We start from the raw sequence: 15,293 nt of genomic DNA, 5'->3' as shown, positions 1-15,293 counted from the left end.
GAAGCCCACAATTTTATTTTGTTTGGTAGTTTTATACAGCCTCCCATGTTATGAAATGAGACTCTGGGCAACATACAATATATTCACAATTAAAACCATAAAATGAACAACATAAATAAAAAGGACAAAACCCCAAGAATGTGGGTGATCATTCTGGATCACTTAGCATCACACAATCACCTTTGCAGGCTCGCCGTGGAATTCCCTGTTGATATTCATAGTTAAATACAAGATGAGATTTTTGCCAGCACACTTTAACCACTCGTCATCCTTTCTCTGTTCGTCCTGGTTACTTGATTTCCTTTCACGCTGAGGGGAATCATGGCTGCTGGGTAGAAGTCTTTGTTTGAAGAGAAAAGAAACAGAAAAATGCCAATATTAATATTAATAATGCTGCTTTTATGGGATTGCCTTTTGCTGTAGTAACGTATGCAAGTTTTCATTGCACACTAAGAAAACAACAACAACAACAACAACAACAATAATAATAATAATAATAATAATAATAATAATAATAATAATAATAATAATAGTCTAGTACAGGGGTAGGCAACCTTGGCTCTTTTATGACTCAAGGACTTCAACTCCCAGAATTCCTGAGCCAGCTATGCTGGCTCAGGAATTCTGGGAGTTGACGTCCACGAGTCATAAAAGAGCCAAGGTTTGCCTACCCCTGGTCTAGTCCAACCCCCTGCTCAGGCAGGAAACCCTACCATTTCAGACAAATGGCTGTCCAGTCTCTTCTTAAAAACTTCCAGTGTTGGAGCATTCACAGCTTCTGGAGGCAGGTTGTTCCACTGATTTAATGTTCTAACAGTCAGGAAGTTTCTCCTTAGTTCTAGGTTGCTTCTCTCCTTGACTAGTTTCCATCCGTTGCTTCTTGTCCTGCCTTCAGGTGCTTTGGAGAATAGCTTGACTCCCTCTTCTTTGTGGCAGCCCCTGAGTTATTGGAACATTGTCTTTCAAAGTATACCACCATGTATTTTCCTGCCCTGGTGGAAGCTGGTTTCATTGAGGATACCATAACCATCTCTTGTCTCTTTCCAAGACTTTTACACTTCTACTCAATAGCAAATTTCTCCTGATTATAAAAGAAGTTATTTATTATGTTTTATTTTTTAAAAAAATGTTATTGCTTTTAAAGAAGCTTCTTATGACAGATCCTAGTCGTCAAAGAGTTTGAATTAAGGCCTATTAGTTATCGGACGATACTTGGCTTCTGAGAAAAGGAACTAAAGGGGACCAGTGGCGGTGAGAGAGAGCAGGCAGTAATGTCTCAATTGTGAAAGGTGCGTGGAGGGAATTTAGAGCTAGACCTCCCTCAGGGAAAGCAGACTTGACATTTCCAACCCCCAATGCTTAGCCCTAAGGCTAAGTCATGCCTCCAGATCCTCAGTGTCACTGTCTTCCAGCTGCTGCTAAATGTTAGGTGAATTTGTAACAAAACTGTCTCATCTGGATGAGGCAGCCAACCAAACATGCATGAGCTCAGAGTGAGGATGTTTCCCATCCAGAAACCTGTCTGGGCCCTGACAGGGATGTTCCATTCTCAGAAATGTGTCCATGAAGCCAGGCTAGGGGACTCGGAGTAGCTGTTACTGTGAGCCCTGCTAGGTAAATCAGATTAGGCAATCAACTCCATAGGAAGGCTAAAACCATGCTTATTGAGAGTGGCTAGCAGAATCCTGAAAGTCAGATTGTGTTGAGCCTCTTCCTTCTCATAGTTCAGTGAATTAGGGAGATGACTGTCTAAGCCTTTTCTGAATATTGTCTTGTCTGTTATCAATTTTAACATACATTTCATCCCTTGTTGCTTTGGTAACATAGCTTGCAGATCTCCGTCAAGGTCACCTTCCTCAGTCTGGGCAGCGGTCATGCAAAGAGACTTAACAACTCTCTGAAGTATTGCATCAGAGATACATGGATGTGATACTCTCTGGTTGAAATTGGACCTGAGGAACCGTTAGATTTATTGCTGATGTACTGACCTTCTTGCTGCTCAGTGAGAGCCTTGCCCAAGTTGCTCGATTTCCATTGCTGGATTGGCAGTTGTTCTGTTCCAGCCTATGACCGGCCCTGTTTGAATGTCAGGGACAACCCCTTTTTATAGTCAACAGGCTGGAAAAAACCCAACCAAATTTATTTACAAAGAGTTCAAACAAGAGTTAAACCAAAAGTTCAAACAAGAGTTAAACAAGAATAACAGACCAGGACTCTAGCAGAAGATCTTCAAACGGTTGCCTTCAGCAACCAGCACCTCCCACACCTTCCCCTTTTATCAGTAGTCCCAAGGCGTGGCTTCTCATTGCCTTCTCCCGAGTTGCCTCATTGCCTTTCTGTGTTCTGCTCTGCTAGATTGCCTCCTGCTCCTAGCATCCCTGAACAGAGCCAGCTGTGGATCATCTTCTTCCAATACCTCCTGCTCACACGGCTGAGTCTGCTGAGGAACAAGACGGGAGGGGCCAGGCTGAGAGTCCTGCAGTGCATCAGAACCTCCCTCTGACACCAAAGGTTCTCCAAAACCCTCCTCCTCCTCCTCAGAATCATCCGACTCAGCTGCTGGAACCACAGGGTGACGCTGAATCACAACAGCAATGAAGATAGGGAGGCTTAGCAATTTTAATTACACTAGGGTAGCGTTGAGTCTGGAGTAGTTCAAAAGATTGTAGCCACCATAGATCCTATCCTAAGGCCCCTTGGAATAAGTATTGTAAGACCTTAGCATGGAAAGTATGATTGCTTTTCAACTGACTTATGGGTTAACTATATTGGCCCATATAATGGTCCAAGATGTGTTCTGTCGGGAGCTTAGGGGTTTTAGTTGCCACCTAGAATAGGTGGGTAGCAGGCACTTTGGTTTGGATGCTCCTTCTCCCCACTTGTCAATCCCAGGGGACTTCTTGTTTTCCAAGGAGCTGTGAAAAATGAAACAACAGAAGAGATGTGTAGAGTACTATTGGAGGACAATGAAGAGTGAATTATCCAATTTTTGTACAAGTTCATATGAAGCATGTGTGACATTCTCACAATAAAGCAATTGTCCACTCTTACTGCATCTGCGATAGCCTAATTTAAATTAATTTATCCAGGAGGCAGGAGTCACTGAAATATCTTCAAGGCCACCGTGTGAATATTCTAGGATGTGTCATATAAAGTCACTTGGATCCTCTCAGAGTAAAATTCTGAATGAGGGACTCCATGTGAGCTGATTAAGACATTCACTTGTTTTGTTACCTGTGAAACATTTGACTTTCTAGTTCCTGAGGAAGTGGACAGAATCTTCATGATTGTTAATCCAGCCATCTGTGCTTAGATTCATGTCTTTCCTAGTTAAGTTAAGGTTGTCTGAAGGGGACATATGACTGAGTTCATGTGGTGGTGAATATATCCTTGGGTGAATGTATCACTGGACCAACAGTCCTAGATAGCTTTCATCCAGTCACTGGGTGCAACTCAACATGCTGATTGTAATCTATAAAAACATTCCCGGCATAGGGTTTGATTATTATGTGACTGACTGTCCTTTTCCCATTGTTTCTAAGTACTGGTGGAGTAGGCATGCTCCAGGCCTCTGCGTTAAAACAGTGCCTTCTGATATGTATTTATTTTATTTATTTTAATTCCATTTATATCCCGCCCTTCTCCAAAGACTAAGGGCGGCTTACAAGCTTAGCAGTAGCCTTCATTCAATGTATATGCCTGCTTATTAGGGCTTTCACACACACACCCCCAAGCGGCATTATGACAAAGTCAGCTTATTGCCCCCAACAATCTGGGTCCTCATTTTACCTACCTCGGAAGGATGGAAGGCTGAGTCAACCTTGAGCCTGGTGGGATGCGAACCTGCACTAATTGCAGGCAGCTGGCGTTACTTAGGGAGGCATTAGCCCACTGCTCCACCAAGGCTATGTAGATATGTAGGTAGTCCTTGACTTTATGACCACAATTGAGGCCCAAACCCTAATCCAGCACTTAAGGAGAGGGAACCTCTGACATTTATTTACAGGGAGTCCTTGGCTAACGACCACAAGTGAGCTACAAATTTCCCTCGCTTAGCAAGACAGTTGTTGAGTGAGTTTTGCCCCGTTTTACCACCTTTCCTGCCATAGGTGTTAAGTGAATCAACGTAGTTGTTACGTTAACGTGACAGCTGTAAAGTGAATCTGGCTTCCCCCATTGACTTTTGCTTGTTAGAAGCTCGCCAAAGGTGATCCCATGACCCCGGGTCACTTGATCACGTGGCCAGTGTGATAAACAGTTACAGGTCATTTTTTTTCCAGCGCCACAGTAACTCCAGTCACTAAACAAATGGCTGTAAGTCGAGGACTACCTGTAATGCCTATTATCTGCCCTGGAGGGATGTTTTATTAAAGATCTAGTTCTTGAGTTTTCATCTCCTTTGGGCGTTTTACTATAATCAACGTTGCTTCAATTTGTATGCTGCCCAGAATCATTACTGATGTCATTTATAAACATAAATAGTGATAAATATAGAGGGGGGATACAGTTACATTGCTATTTAGATACGGATGACTATTGATCACATAATCCAACTGCCAGTATCACCTGAAGCTCTTGAGAATGCGGCATTTCTCTGCTATTGAAATTAGCTGGCATACTTTGATGACTGAGCCCAGACTTACCTTGGTATTTAATGTCACTTTTTGCAGTAGTGGTTTCCACCCCCACCCCCCACTTCCTCTCTATTGGCTGATAAAGCTGAGTGGCACTTCCAAGAAGTTTATTAGTTTATTAAGGACAAGCATTCTTTGGTTCATCCTAACACCATCTAGCAGAGCCTCAGCTATTTTTGGACACTGGTGATGTTATACGGTGAGCCAGTTTGATCTAGTGGTTAAGGCACCAGACTAGAGAACAGGAGATTGTGAGATCTAGTCCCATTTTAGGCATGGAAGCAAGGTGATTTGAGGCCGGTCATTGTCTCTTGGGCCACAATGTCAGGTTCAGGCGACAAGCCAGTCGATCAATTATGGTTACAACCAATGAATTAACACTCGGTGGATATTTTTAAAAAAGCAGGAAAACTTGCAGGAAAAAACATTAAGAAGAAAACTGTAATATGTGAGAAATCTTTGTCTGAATTATCAGAAAAAGCAAAGAAACCAGGAAACCATTGTAGGATAAACTATGCTAGGACAGAAAACAGGGCATATTATGCTGGATAGCCAGTAGAAGATGACAGATAATATTTGGCAATCACCTAAATGCATCTTAGTAACAAGCAAATCTCACCGCAGAGCTTTTTTCTGGTTCTCCCTTGTAGAACAGCAATTGTGAATAATGGAAGGAGCCACTTTCCTGCTAGTTTAGTATTACTGTAGTTGGCCTATCAATGAATTTTGTAGGTTCCTTGAGGGGGGACTTAAATTTAAGCCGTATCCGAAGATTTCCACGGAAAGCCATGGAGGACATTGTATAGGTATGCTGTAAACTCATAAAATTATTTGGTTCATGTCTGTGAAGGCATGTCTGTGAAGATTTTCAGTCATCCAGGTCATGGTTGTCCCAAAGGGGCTTTTTCAAAAAGGCAACCAAACTTTGCTTTTCCTTGAAGGCGTTTCTCTTCTCATCCAAGAAGCTTTAGTCAAAACTGAAGAAGCTTCTTGAACAAGGAGCGAAATGTCTTCAAGGGGAAAAAAAAAGCCCGGTTGCTTTCTGCTCTGCATAATTTATGGACATTTTAACATTTAAAGAACAAAACTGCCTTTCTTGATTATTTTTTTTAAATTTTTATTTTAATTCCATTTATATCCCGCCCTTCTCCAAAGACTCAGGGCGGCTTACAAGCTTAGCTGTAGCCTTCATTCTATGTATATGCCTGCTTATTAGGGCTTTCACACACACCCCAAGCGGCATTATTACAAAGTCAGCTTAATTGCCCCCAACAATCTGGGTCCTCATTTTACCTACCTCGGAAGGATGGAAGGCTGAGTCAACCTGGAGCCTGGTGGGATGCGAACCTGCACTAATTGCAGGCAGCTGGTGTTACTTAGGGAGGCATTTGAAGTAAGTAGGTGCTCCTTGTTTTCAGTTTTGAAAGAAAAGTTAGGGTGCAGAGGAATTACTGCACGGCAGAGTGTTGATTTAGAACGCTTCCATCTGAGGATCCTGACAGATAATCTGTATCCGAGGGTAGGTTCCAAAAATAAAGCAGAGACCAACTCCATTAATTCATGCCTGGACTGTGACAGATTACAGCGGAGAGGAAAGGAGAAAGTGCCAGTCTTGCTTTGTACAGCTGCGTCAAAGCTGTATGCAGTGGTAGCAGCGTGCATCTGATAATGGGACAGGGTGCACGGAGGGGAGTCATAGTTCAGAGGCAGAACAAGTGTACAATTTCCCCATTTCAATCTGTACCACATTCTTTCATCCTGGTGCCACTAGTTGTGCAGGGATTATAGTATGCTAGTTTGTGGGACCTAGCTGGATCTAGATTTTGAGATCTAGCACGCTAGACGCTTGGATTGTAGTCTCACTGAATATGGAGGGCATTAAGTTGGAGAGGCTTGCTCCATCATCTGCTGATTACGGGTTCCTGAGTATAAGGGCTGAGAAATATCTGGTTGCTTCTTATTGGATTAAACCGTGTGGCCTTAATGGATTCTAGTATATGCAGGGTATGTGGAGCAAAATGGAGCAATAGCCAAACTTTGAATCAGAGGAAGTTGCCTTCCAAGAAACGGTAAGTAACGGTAAATATGAACTAAGGCAAGGGTTCTCAACCTGTGATCCACAGACCCCTAGGGGGCCGCGATGTCCTCACAGGGGGTCCACGAAGGCTTAAAGAAATGTTATGATTTAAATCTTGAATCAAGTCTTGGAGGTCCGTGGCCACGGTCCGTGGCCAAATAGTTATTTAAAGAGGGTTGTGGTAAAGAAAAGGCTGAGAACCACCGAACTAAGGCACTTGTGTAGGAAGTCAGAGAGATGACCATGGAGAAGGAATTCAAAAGCCTTCAGGTGCAGAAGGAATATGTTATGTTTAGAGAGACGGGAGAGTATTATAAAGTCTCAGACATCACACACACACACACACACACACACACACACACCAATGTCCTGGAGCAGAAGGGGAAGGAAGGGGAGAGATGGGCAGGCTTGCACGATTCTGTTACTAAGGCCTATCTCAATAAAATATAGCTCTAGTCCTGTGGAGTCTGTTTTCTGATCTAGTCTAAATCGAAGGGCTGACTATTTAATTGTTACTGACTATAAGACAAAGGGGACAAGAGGAAAGGCTGAAGGGCTCTGGGGTACAATCGGTCAGAACAGTTTATCCACTGGGCAGGAGGGCAATTTTCCGTACATTGAAGCTCCAGGGCTCAATTACAAGAGTCTTTGCCAAGTGTTTTTGAACTTTGATCAACAATGTCCAGCTGTTGCAAGCTGCTCTTGCCAGAAAATCAGGAACTGCAAGGTCCCCATCCCACCCGCTGTCATTTAAAATATAAAACTCTTGAAATAGCACATTAACATGCACAAGGCCTCAACACAAACCACCTGGTTGCTGAATGTGGTAATCCTACCACGTCTGGTCTACCAAGCTTCCCACCCCAATTCCTATCCCCAAAGATACATCTAAGCCTTCCCACTGGAACTAATGAGATTTCTTGCGGTTTAATATAAGGTGTACATGAAATGCCTCTGCTCATTTTAGAAGCACAGGTCCTAGCGTGAAATCAAGCTTCCCAGCTACTCAGTCAATAAAGGCGACGATAACAAAATATGCACCTTGGCTTAATCTGATTAGCGAAGTAAAATGTGCATGACTGAATGTGGGGTTTATGTTTGAATTTGCTTTAGAGATGACGAAGAGAAGAAAAAATCCCCTTCTGATGGTACTGATGAGAAGGATAACGGAAACCAGTCCAAGTCGGTCAGTCGCATCGGCAATTCCAATAACCCCTTCCTGGACATTCCTCACGATCCCAATGCTGCTGTGTACAAAACCGGATTCCTGGCACGTAAAATCCATGCTGATATGGATGGAAAGAAGAGTGAGTGCTTTCCAGGGGGAGCTGCTCTTTGCAAAAAGGGGAAAGAAAAAAAAAGAGCTGACTGGGGGAGGGAGGGAAGTGGTAAATACAGAAACTTGAATCTGTGCAATTGTATATGCATGTTCGCTGGCTACTGGGAATGTAAATAAAAGGTGCTACTAGAAGAGTAGCTGGGAATCCGGCAGCCCAGAGGGGAAAGCTAAGAAAATGCCTTGTGCAAATGTTTAGGAAGGTTAAGGAGAGAAACAGCAGCTCCTTCAGCCCCTCTGAGAATTGCTCCAAGAGATGGAAGGGGAATTAGCCCGCAGCTGCAATCTTCTTTCCCCCTTTGCTAAGCTTTGCTGTTCCCCTTCAGTCATTTCACTTTTGCCACAGATACGCGGGAAGGCTTCTCTGCGATGGAGGTCGAAGGATGAGATGGCTCTCTTGCTTAACCTCTTCTTAGTTCAAGCCCGGGAGAGCCAGTTTGGTGTAGTGGTTAAGGCAGGCCGTCCCCAACCTTAATGGAGCGGTGGACCGGGGAGGGGAAAGAAGAGGGGGATGGTTCCGTGAGAGCGGCCGGCATGCGCCCTCGCAGGTACAAGTGGAGCCGCGTTTGTGGCCCGATTCCAAATGGGCCACGGCCCGGAGGTTGGAGACCCCTGATTTAGGGCATTTGGCTTGAATCCAAGGAGTTCCAATTCTCTCCTTAGGCACAAAGCCAGGCTGAGTGACCTTGGCCATTATTCTCTCTCAATCCTAGGAATGGCAAACCACTTCTGAAATCTTGCTGAGAAAACTGGGACTGGACCAAGAGCCAATTCTTCCTTCCCGCCCTTCCCCCCCAACCCCCCCCCCAAGTCCTGAAATAGGCTGAAAAGCTTTTCTAGTGTTTTCATTTCTTACACGTTTCAATGCACGGCCACCACTTGAGGTGTGTTCCTTTTGTCGCAGGCAGCTCCAAGGAATATAGGGCTGGTAAATACAAGAAAAAGAGGGGAGAGAAAAAGAATACTAAGAATTTTTCTTTCTGGAAGGGACAGATATCAAGTCCCTATTGTGCACTGCTGCTTCTTTGGACTACCCTTCTCCTACAATACTCTTTAAAAAAAACACCAACAACTTTGTTATGATTTTTAATAACATTTTCTTGCTTTTTTCTTCACTTTTGGCTTTCTCTTTTTATAATCTTTTTTTCTTATTGTTTTTTTTAAATCAAAACTTAGTTTTTAGAAGAAAGGGGGGTGGGGGTGGCTGAGGAGGGTTTTGCAACCAAAAGAGCACATATATTACAGCTACCATATTTTAAACAGAATTTGTTTTTGTGTGTGTGTGTTGCTTTCCTAGCTCCACGAGGAAAGAGAGGATGGAAAACCTTTTATGCTGTCCTTAAAGGAACTGTGCTTTATTTGCAGAAGGTAAACCTTTGTTTCTTTCAACTCTTTTTGGTTAAAAGGCAGAAGCCCTTTTGTTTGTCTTTCTTAGAGTTGCTTGGTTGAGTAATGAACGCACCATGACTACAAGACAAGTCAGGACAATATGGTCTATCTGACGAACCGTCTCATCCCCATGGGACTAGCCCACCATCCTCATTCCAGCAGAAGCGGCCCATTTGTTATCCCATCTGTCAAAGAATTTTAGCTGGTAGGGTTCAGGAGAAGACCCTTTTCTGCTGCCGCCTCTGGTTTCTGGAATATTTTCCCATGAAGATGAGGTCTGCCCCCACACTCCTGCCCTTCTGGAAGGACCTGAAAAACTTGGCTCTGCCAACTGACCTGGGGCCACAGTAGGGGTGCACTAGCTTGGGGATGGCTGATGAGGTAGAGAGAAGATCCCCACCTTCAGACCAGCCACCATTTTGGGTTTTAGCTTTGCTGCTTGATTTTTCCAATTTTATTTGTTTTATAATACTTTTTTTTACTTTTTTATCATATTGTAAACCCACCCAGAGATGTCATATCAGTGAGATGGGCAGGATAGAAATTTAATAAATTAATAAATAAATTTTGGATATTAATGAATTGCTATGGGCTGTTTCAAGAGCATATATACTTTGGATTTTTTTTCCCCTTCCTAAAGCCCGAAGCAGAATACATTTCCTCTTCCAAACTTAGGAGTTATATATTCTGTCATCATACTGGGGAAACGTGCAGTTTTTCTACAGCTTAGAAAAGCAGAGATGGTGGAAATCACACTCTCCATAATTCATCTTCTCTTGCTTCCTTGAAACACTCAAACGTGCTATATATTTCTCTACTGAGGTGATGTTGTGCAATGATCTGTCACTTATCTACTTGTGGATTGGTTGATCTTAATAAGGTTACCTTGATTGTACGTGTTCTGCATCTTGTGTTCCTTAAGACAGTGTTTTTCAACCACTGTTCCGCGGCACACTAGTGTGCCGCGAGATGTTGCCTGGTGTGCCGTGGGAAAAATTGAAAAGTAATTATAAAATACTTTCTTTGTGTTTATTTGATTCCTATTCAAGAGAATTACTTTATATATAGTCAATATAGGCACAGAGTTAAATTTTTTAACATTTTCCAATGGTGGAGTGCCTCGTGATTTTTTTCATGAAACAAGTGTGCCTTTGCCCAAAAAAGGTTGAAAAACACTGCCTTAAGATCACTACAAGAATAATCACCAAATAGACTTTCCCAAGCTTTATCCTTCCATGTTATTTATTAAGGCAGCAATTGGAAACAATTGAACGGATAGTTTGATGTCCTTCAGATATTTATTTTATTTTATTTATTTATTTAATTTAATTTGTATACCGCCCTTCTCCCGAAGGACTCAGGGCGGTGAACAGGGCGATAAATACCAAAATACCAAAATACAAAATACAAAAATTAAAAACAGATTAAACCATAGTGCCCAAATACAATAAATAAATTACATTAAAAACAATAATTTGGGGTTACCATTAACAATATTGGCTAGAAATGGTTAGAGTTGGCCTAAATTGTCAGAAGACTGTTTTCTTATAGACATTTACATGGAAGTCAGTCTTATAAGGATGACATCCTTTCTGATCATCTTCAAAACACTATTTCTCTAATAATTGGTTAAATAAAGGTAATTGATCATCAAGGTTTATATTAGAATTGTTTCTTTGCTTTTTTTTCAAGAGCAAAATCAACCATGAGTATTATAAAAACTCTCAGACAACAGCATCCTTTTCATTGGAATTTTAGAATTATAGATCTGTGAGAGGTCCTATATTTCTATCATTACAACATCTCATTCAATAATAGTTCCAGGATTCTCTAAAATTACAACAGTTCGACTGGTATTAATTTGAAAAAAAAAATTGTATGTATGTGTATATATAAAGATGATGATTGAAAATTAAAAAAAAAATAGTTTCATGAACAAATGCCAAATGTTTCTGTTCCGAAGAAAATATACAAAGACTAATGTAGAGATTGAAGTATATAGAAAATATCTCTTCACTTTAGAAGATAATCTTATTCTGTTTGTAAATTAAAAATGGCCAGATGATATTAATCTTTCGCTTTATTTTTTTTATTCCAGTGTTCACAGCAATGACAGCCTTTTTTTAAGAGACAGAGAGTGTGGGCTATGAATTATGTTGCTGACGTTATGTCTTAGCTAATTCCAAAGTCAAGCATTGCAAACGCTGTTTTTCAAATAGTGCAGTTTTTTAAAAAAAAATATTATTTTTTTGCTGTTAAGCTTGATTTATTTTTAAGGGCACGTGAAACTTTGAAAAAAAAATCATCTAGAATTTTAAAAGATGCCAGATTTTTCTCATGATTCCTCAATTGTTGTTTGACTTCTTTATTCTTCTTGAAAAGCAGCTTACACTTTATAAATTGGTTACTTTTATTTATATTTATATAATGTATTTATATTAACGATAATCTGTCTTTAAGGTAGGGTTTCCAGCCATGGGCAATGAACTAGGGAACAGCCTTTCCAAGCATTTTTGCTTCCTGTTTCAGACAATATGGGGAATGGTAGAATCCGCCAAGTATGACTGAGATTTCATTAGGGTGATCTTTGCCATAGGAAGAGGTGCTGTATAGAAGCAGTGGTTTTAAAAACAAACTGGTTGTCAGTAGCAGATTCTTAGATAATGTTTTCATGGTACAGTTGTCATCTCTTACCTGCAGACAGTTTCCACTGTTGTACAAAATGTTTATATTTGAATGTTCCGCTTCTGTAGTTCTCCCCTTGAGACCGATTTTATCAACTCTGATTCAAGGATTCCCAAATTCACATGTCAAGTCACTTGTCAATATCTTGCACTAGAGCTTGGGGAAAGTTGAGGGAAGTCTCCTTCACACTCTGCTAGCATTGTCAGGCATACTACTTTTCACAGCATCTTTTGAGGGATACTGTCTACAGTACTCCAGGTAGTACATTGTGAGTAATAGATTAAATTTTTGAGAATGACACTCAGAAAAAGCTGTTTCTTTTTTTTTTTAAGTATAGGAAGACTGGTGTCCATCTCACTTTCCTTAAATTCTGTTGAACCTGAAACTTAATGTGGATTTTTTCCCCCCTTTATGGAGAAGTATGGTTTTTTTAAAAGTGGATGGCTATTAAACACATTTGTGTTACATTAGCATCCTTTTGTGAGACATTAACATAAGATTAAACTTACACTCTTTAATTGAAACAATTAAAACACCTAGGATGTGAAGCTTTATTTTAGCACAGATAACCTAAGAGGACTCATAAAATAGCAATTTGTGTTTCTCCTCCCAGTAACAGAAGCTTATTTAGCTATAGATTTCTTTGATAGTAATGCAGAAAAATCTCTCATTAGCAAACTTATCTAGCTACAACTCTGCTTACAATATAATATATCAACAAGAATATTGCATTGTCCTGAATTTGTTCCGTGACCTTGGTTCCACTTGCTTCTGGATGCTTCCTTCATTCTAAACTTTTTAAGATAGTATGAGTGATATCTAGTGCTCTCCCCTTAGAGATTAAAGTCAAAAGATGATTAATTGTAGCATCTTGAAAAACAATGATTCTAATATACCCTTCTTCCTGGAAGAAAATATCTTGCTGAAAAAGAAAAATGTGTTGAAGAAAAGGATACAAAATGGTCTTCAGATGCCATTTGGAATGTCACAAAGTTTGCTTTTAAATTCATTTTTTTACCTGGGAAAAATCAGAAAATGGAGAAGCTGGAAAAAGAAAGGAGGATACAACAGCTTTATAACTGGTCATCAGAAATGCTTTTAAAATCAGCAAAGAGAGAGAGAGATGGTATGTGTGAAGCCAACAGTGAACATGGAGCAAACGTTTCCCCCTAAAAATGGGGGAATTGAGGAATGGAAAGGCTCTTAAATGGGGTGATTAAATACAACTTACTATTGTGCACTAGATTCTGCAACCTGCTTGTCAGACAAGGAATGGCTTGGCTCCTTGCTTGTTGGAACACACTATCTGTCTGCCTTCCATTTGTCAATTCTAGAAATTTTAAATGGCATAGGAGAAAAATGTAAAACAGGACAAGAATATGCATTTCTTCAGTAGGATAGTTCAGAAATGGAAGAAACACAGAGATACATGAGATAGGTAACATATCAAAAAGCTGGCTTCCAATATTCTATTCCTTCACTAGTGTATATAAATAGTCTTGCTTATCTAGGAAACTAATAGAAATAGCCTTGATTTTTAATGATTGGAACCTTTCCATGGAAATAGCTACAATGAATGGGAAGGATGGAAGTAAACCATGGCATCCAATTTAGGTTACAGTGAGTAGAGCAGGTGTATGTTCAGGCCAGTTTCTTTCCATCAGAGTGATGTTAGTGAGGATGTGCTTGGGAATATTAGTATTTCTTGTAAAAACTAATTCCACTGATCTAGTTCAGGGACCCCCAAAATGGTCAAAATTGACCCCCAAGAGTCAATGGGATTATCCAAAGGATTGATAAATGGTTGGAGGTCAATATATTATAGAAAGTTGTTTGGGATCAATTAATCTTTGGGTCTTTGACTCCACACCAATCCCTAATCCTGAAGATGAGGTAGCGAGTGGTGGAGACAGTATTACCCAGGATTGGTTGGTCAGCCACCAGTGAGAGCAGCCTTGAATTCTCTCGTCATTGTCGTTATAATTCATAGCACTGTTTAGTTATAGTCATATTTATGAGTTATTTTCATATAATGTTTCTGGCTTGATGAAGAATATGAAATTTCATGAAGGGGTCAATAAGCTGAAGAGCTTTGGGACCACTGTTTTTTTAAGTGAAAAACCACAACCCTGAAATGCCATGCAATAAGGTTTGTGGAAAGCTGTGTGTGAGGGACAAGTCTGGGAACTTTTCAGCCTGTCGGATTTTTCTGAACTAGAGTTTTCAGCTAGCCAAATAGCTAATGATATATGATGCTAGATGATGTTATACAGCATAATCTGGAGAAACACCGGTCCCCATTCCTCTTGACCATCTTATCTGTGATCAGTCTGAAATCCTCTTTGTAGGAGAGTCAATATGTTACAGATCTGTAGTTAATGGTCCCTGAGTTTCAGTGCCAAATCAATTAAATATTTAGAACTCCCATTTATTCCGTTCAATAGTGAAGGTTAATATGAAGGGTACAATGGGACAAGATCAGACTTAAAATTAATCTTGGCCTACACATTGTGCACACATTGAAAGAACTACTAAAACTTATTTCCCTTAACTATTTTGTCAAGTTAAATTCTTTGTTTAAAAACTTTATGTGGAATTTCATAGGTAAGATTAGAGTTGCTAAACATTCATCATTGCTACAGTTTGACTTTCTGATATCAAGATGCATACATGCATATATGCATATATATTATGTGTACAAGCACACACATACAGAAGTATAGGGTCATCTTGTGTCATCTGAGCTAATGAGAGAATCTCACATGCATTTGCTATATTTTGAGAAAACGATGCATTATCTATGGAAACTTACCTTATTGTTTTATAATTAGTGCTTTCAAGATGAAGTGCAGTGCAATGCACATTTAGTCAAATCTGCTGCCAAAATAAAAGATGTACTTAGGAAAGTCAGGTTCAGCAAATATTATTACTTTATCCTAATGGACTGTAGCCAAGAAATTAAAAGACGCTTGCTCCTTGGGAGGAAAGCCATGGCAAATCTAGACAGCACACTAAAAAGCAGAGACATCACCTTGTCAACAAAAGTGCGTATAGTCAAGGCTATGGTCTTCCCAGTTGCAATGTATGGCAGTGAAAGTTGAGACCATAAGAAAGGCTGAGTGCCAAAGAATTGAAGCCTTTGAACTATGGTGCTGGAGAAGACTCCTGCGAG

At 40.5% G+C, this 15,293-nt stretch overlaps 1 protein-coding gene across 3 annotated transcripts in view; it reads left to right on the top strand.

Moving 5' to 3' along the window:
• The window catches only part of PSD3 (pleckstrin and Sec7 domain containing 3), a 157,377-nt gene that overhangs the window by 124,042 nt on the left and 18,042 nt on the right, over positions 1–15,293 (top strand). For all 3 annotated transcript variants that reach the window (XM_083352860.1, XM_083352861.1, XM_083352862.1), the window contains 2 exons: positions 7,825–8,018; positions 9,345–9,415. In XM_083352860.1, the coding sequence (XP_083208986.1) occupies positions 7,825–8,018; positions 9,345–9,415 (265 nt within the window). The remainder of the gene's footprint in view (positions 1–7,824; positions 8,019–9,344; positions 9,416–15,293) is intronic.

Source organism: Vipera ursinii (genome assembly GCF_947247035.1).
Source record: "Vipera ursinii genome assembly, chromosome: 2".
Lineage (NCBI taxonomy): Eukaryota > Metazoa > Chordata > Lepidosauria > Squamata > Viperidae > Vipera > Vipera ursinii.
Note: the sequence above shows the minus strand (reverse complement) of the source record. Positions and strands in the feature narration are given on the sequence as shown.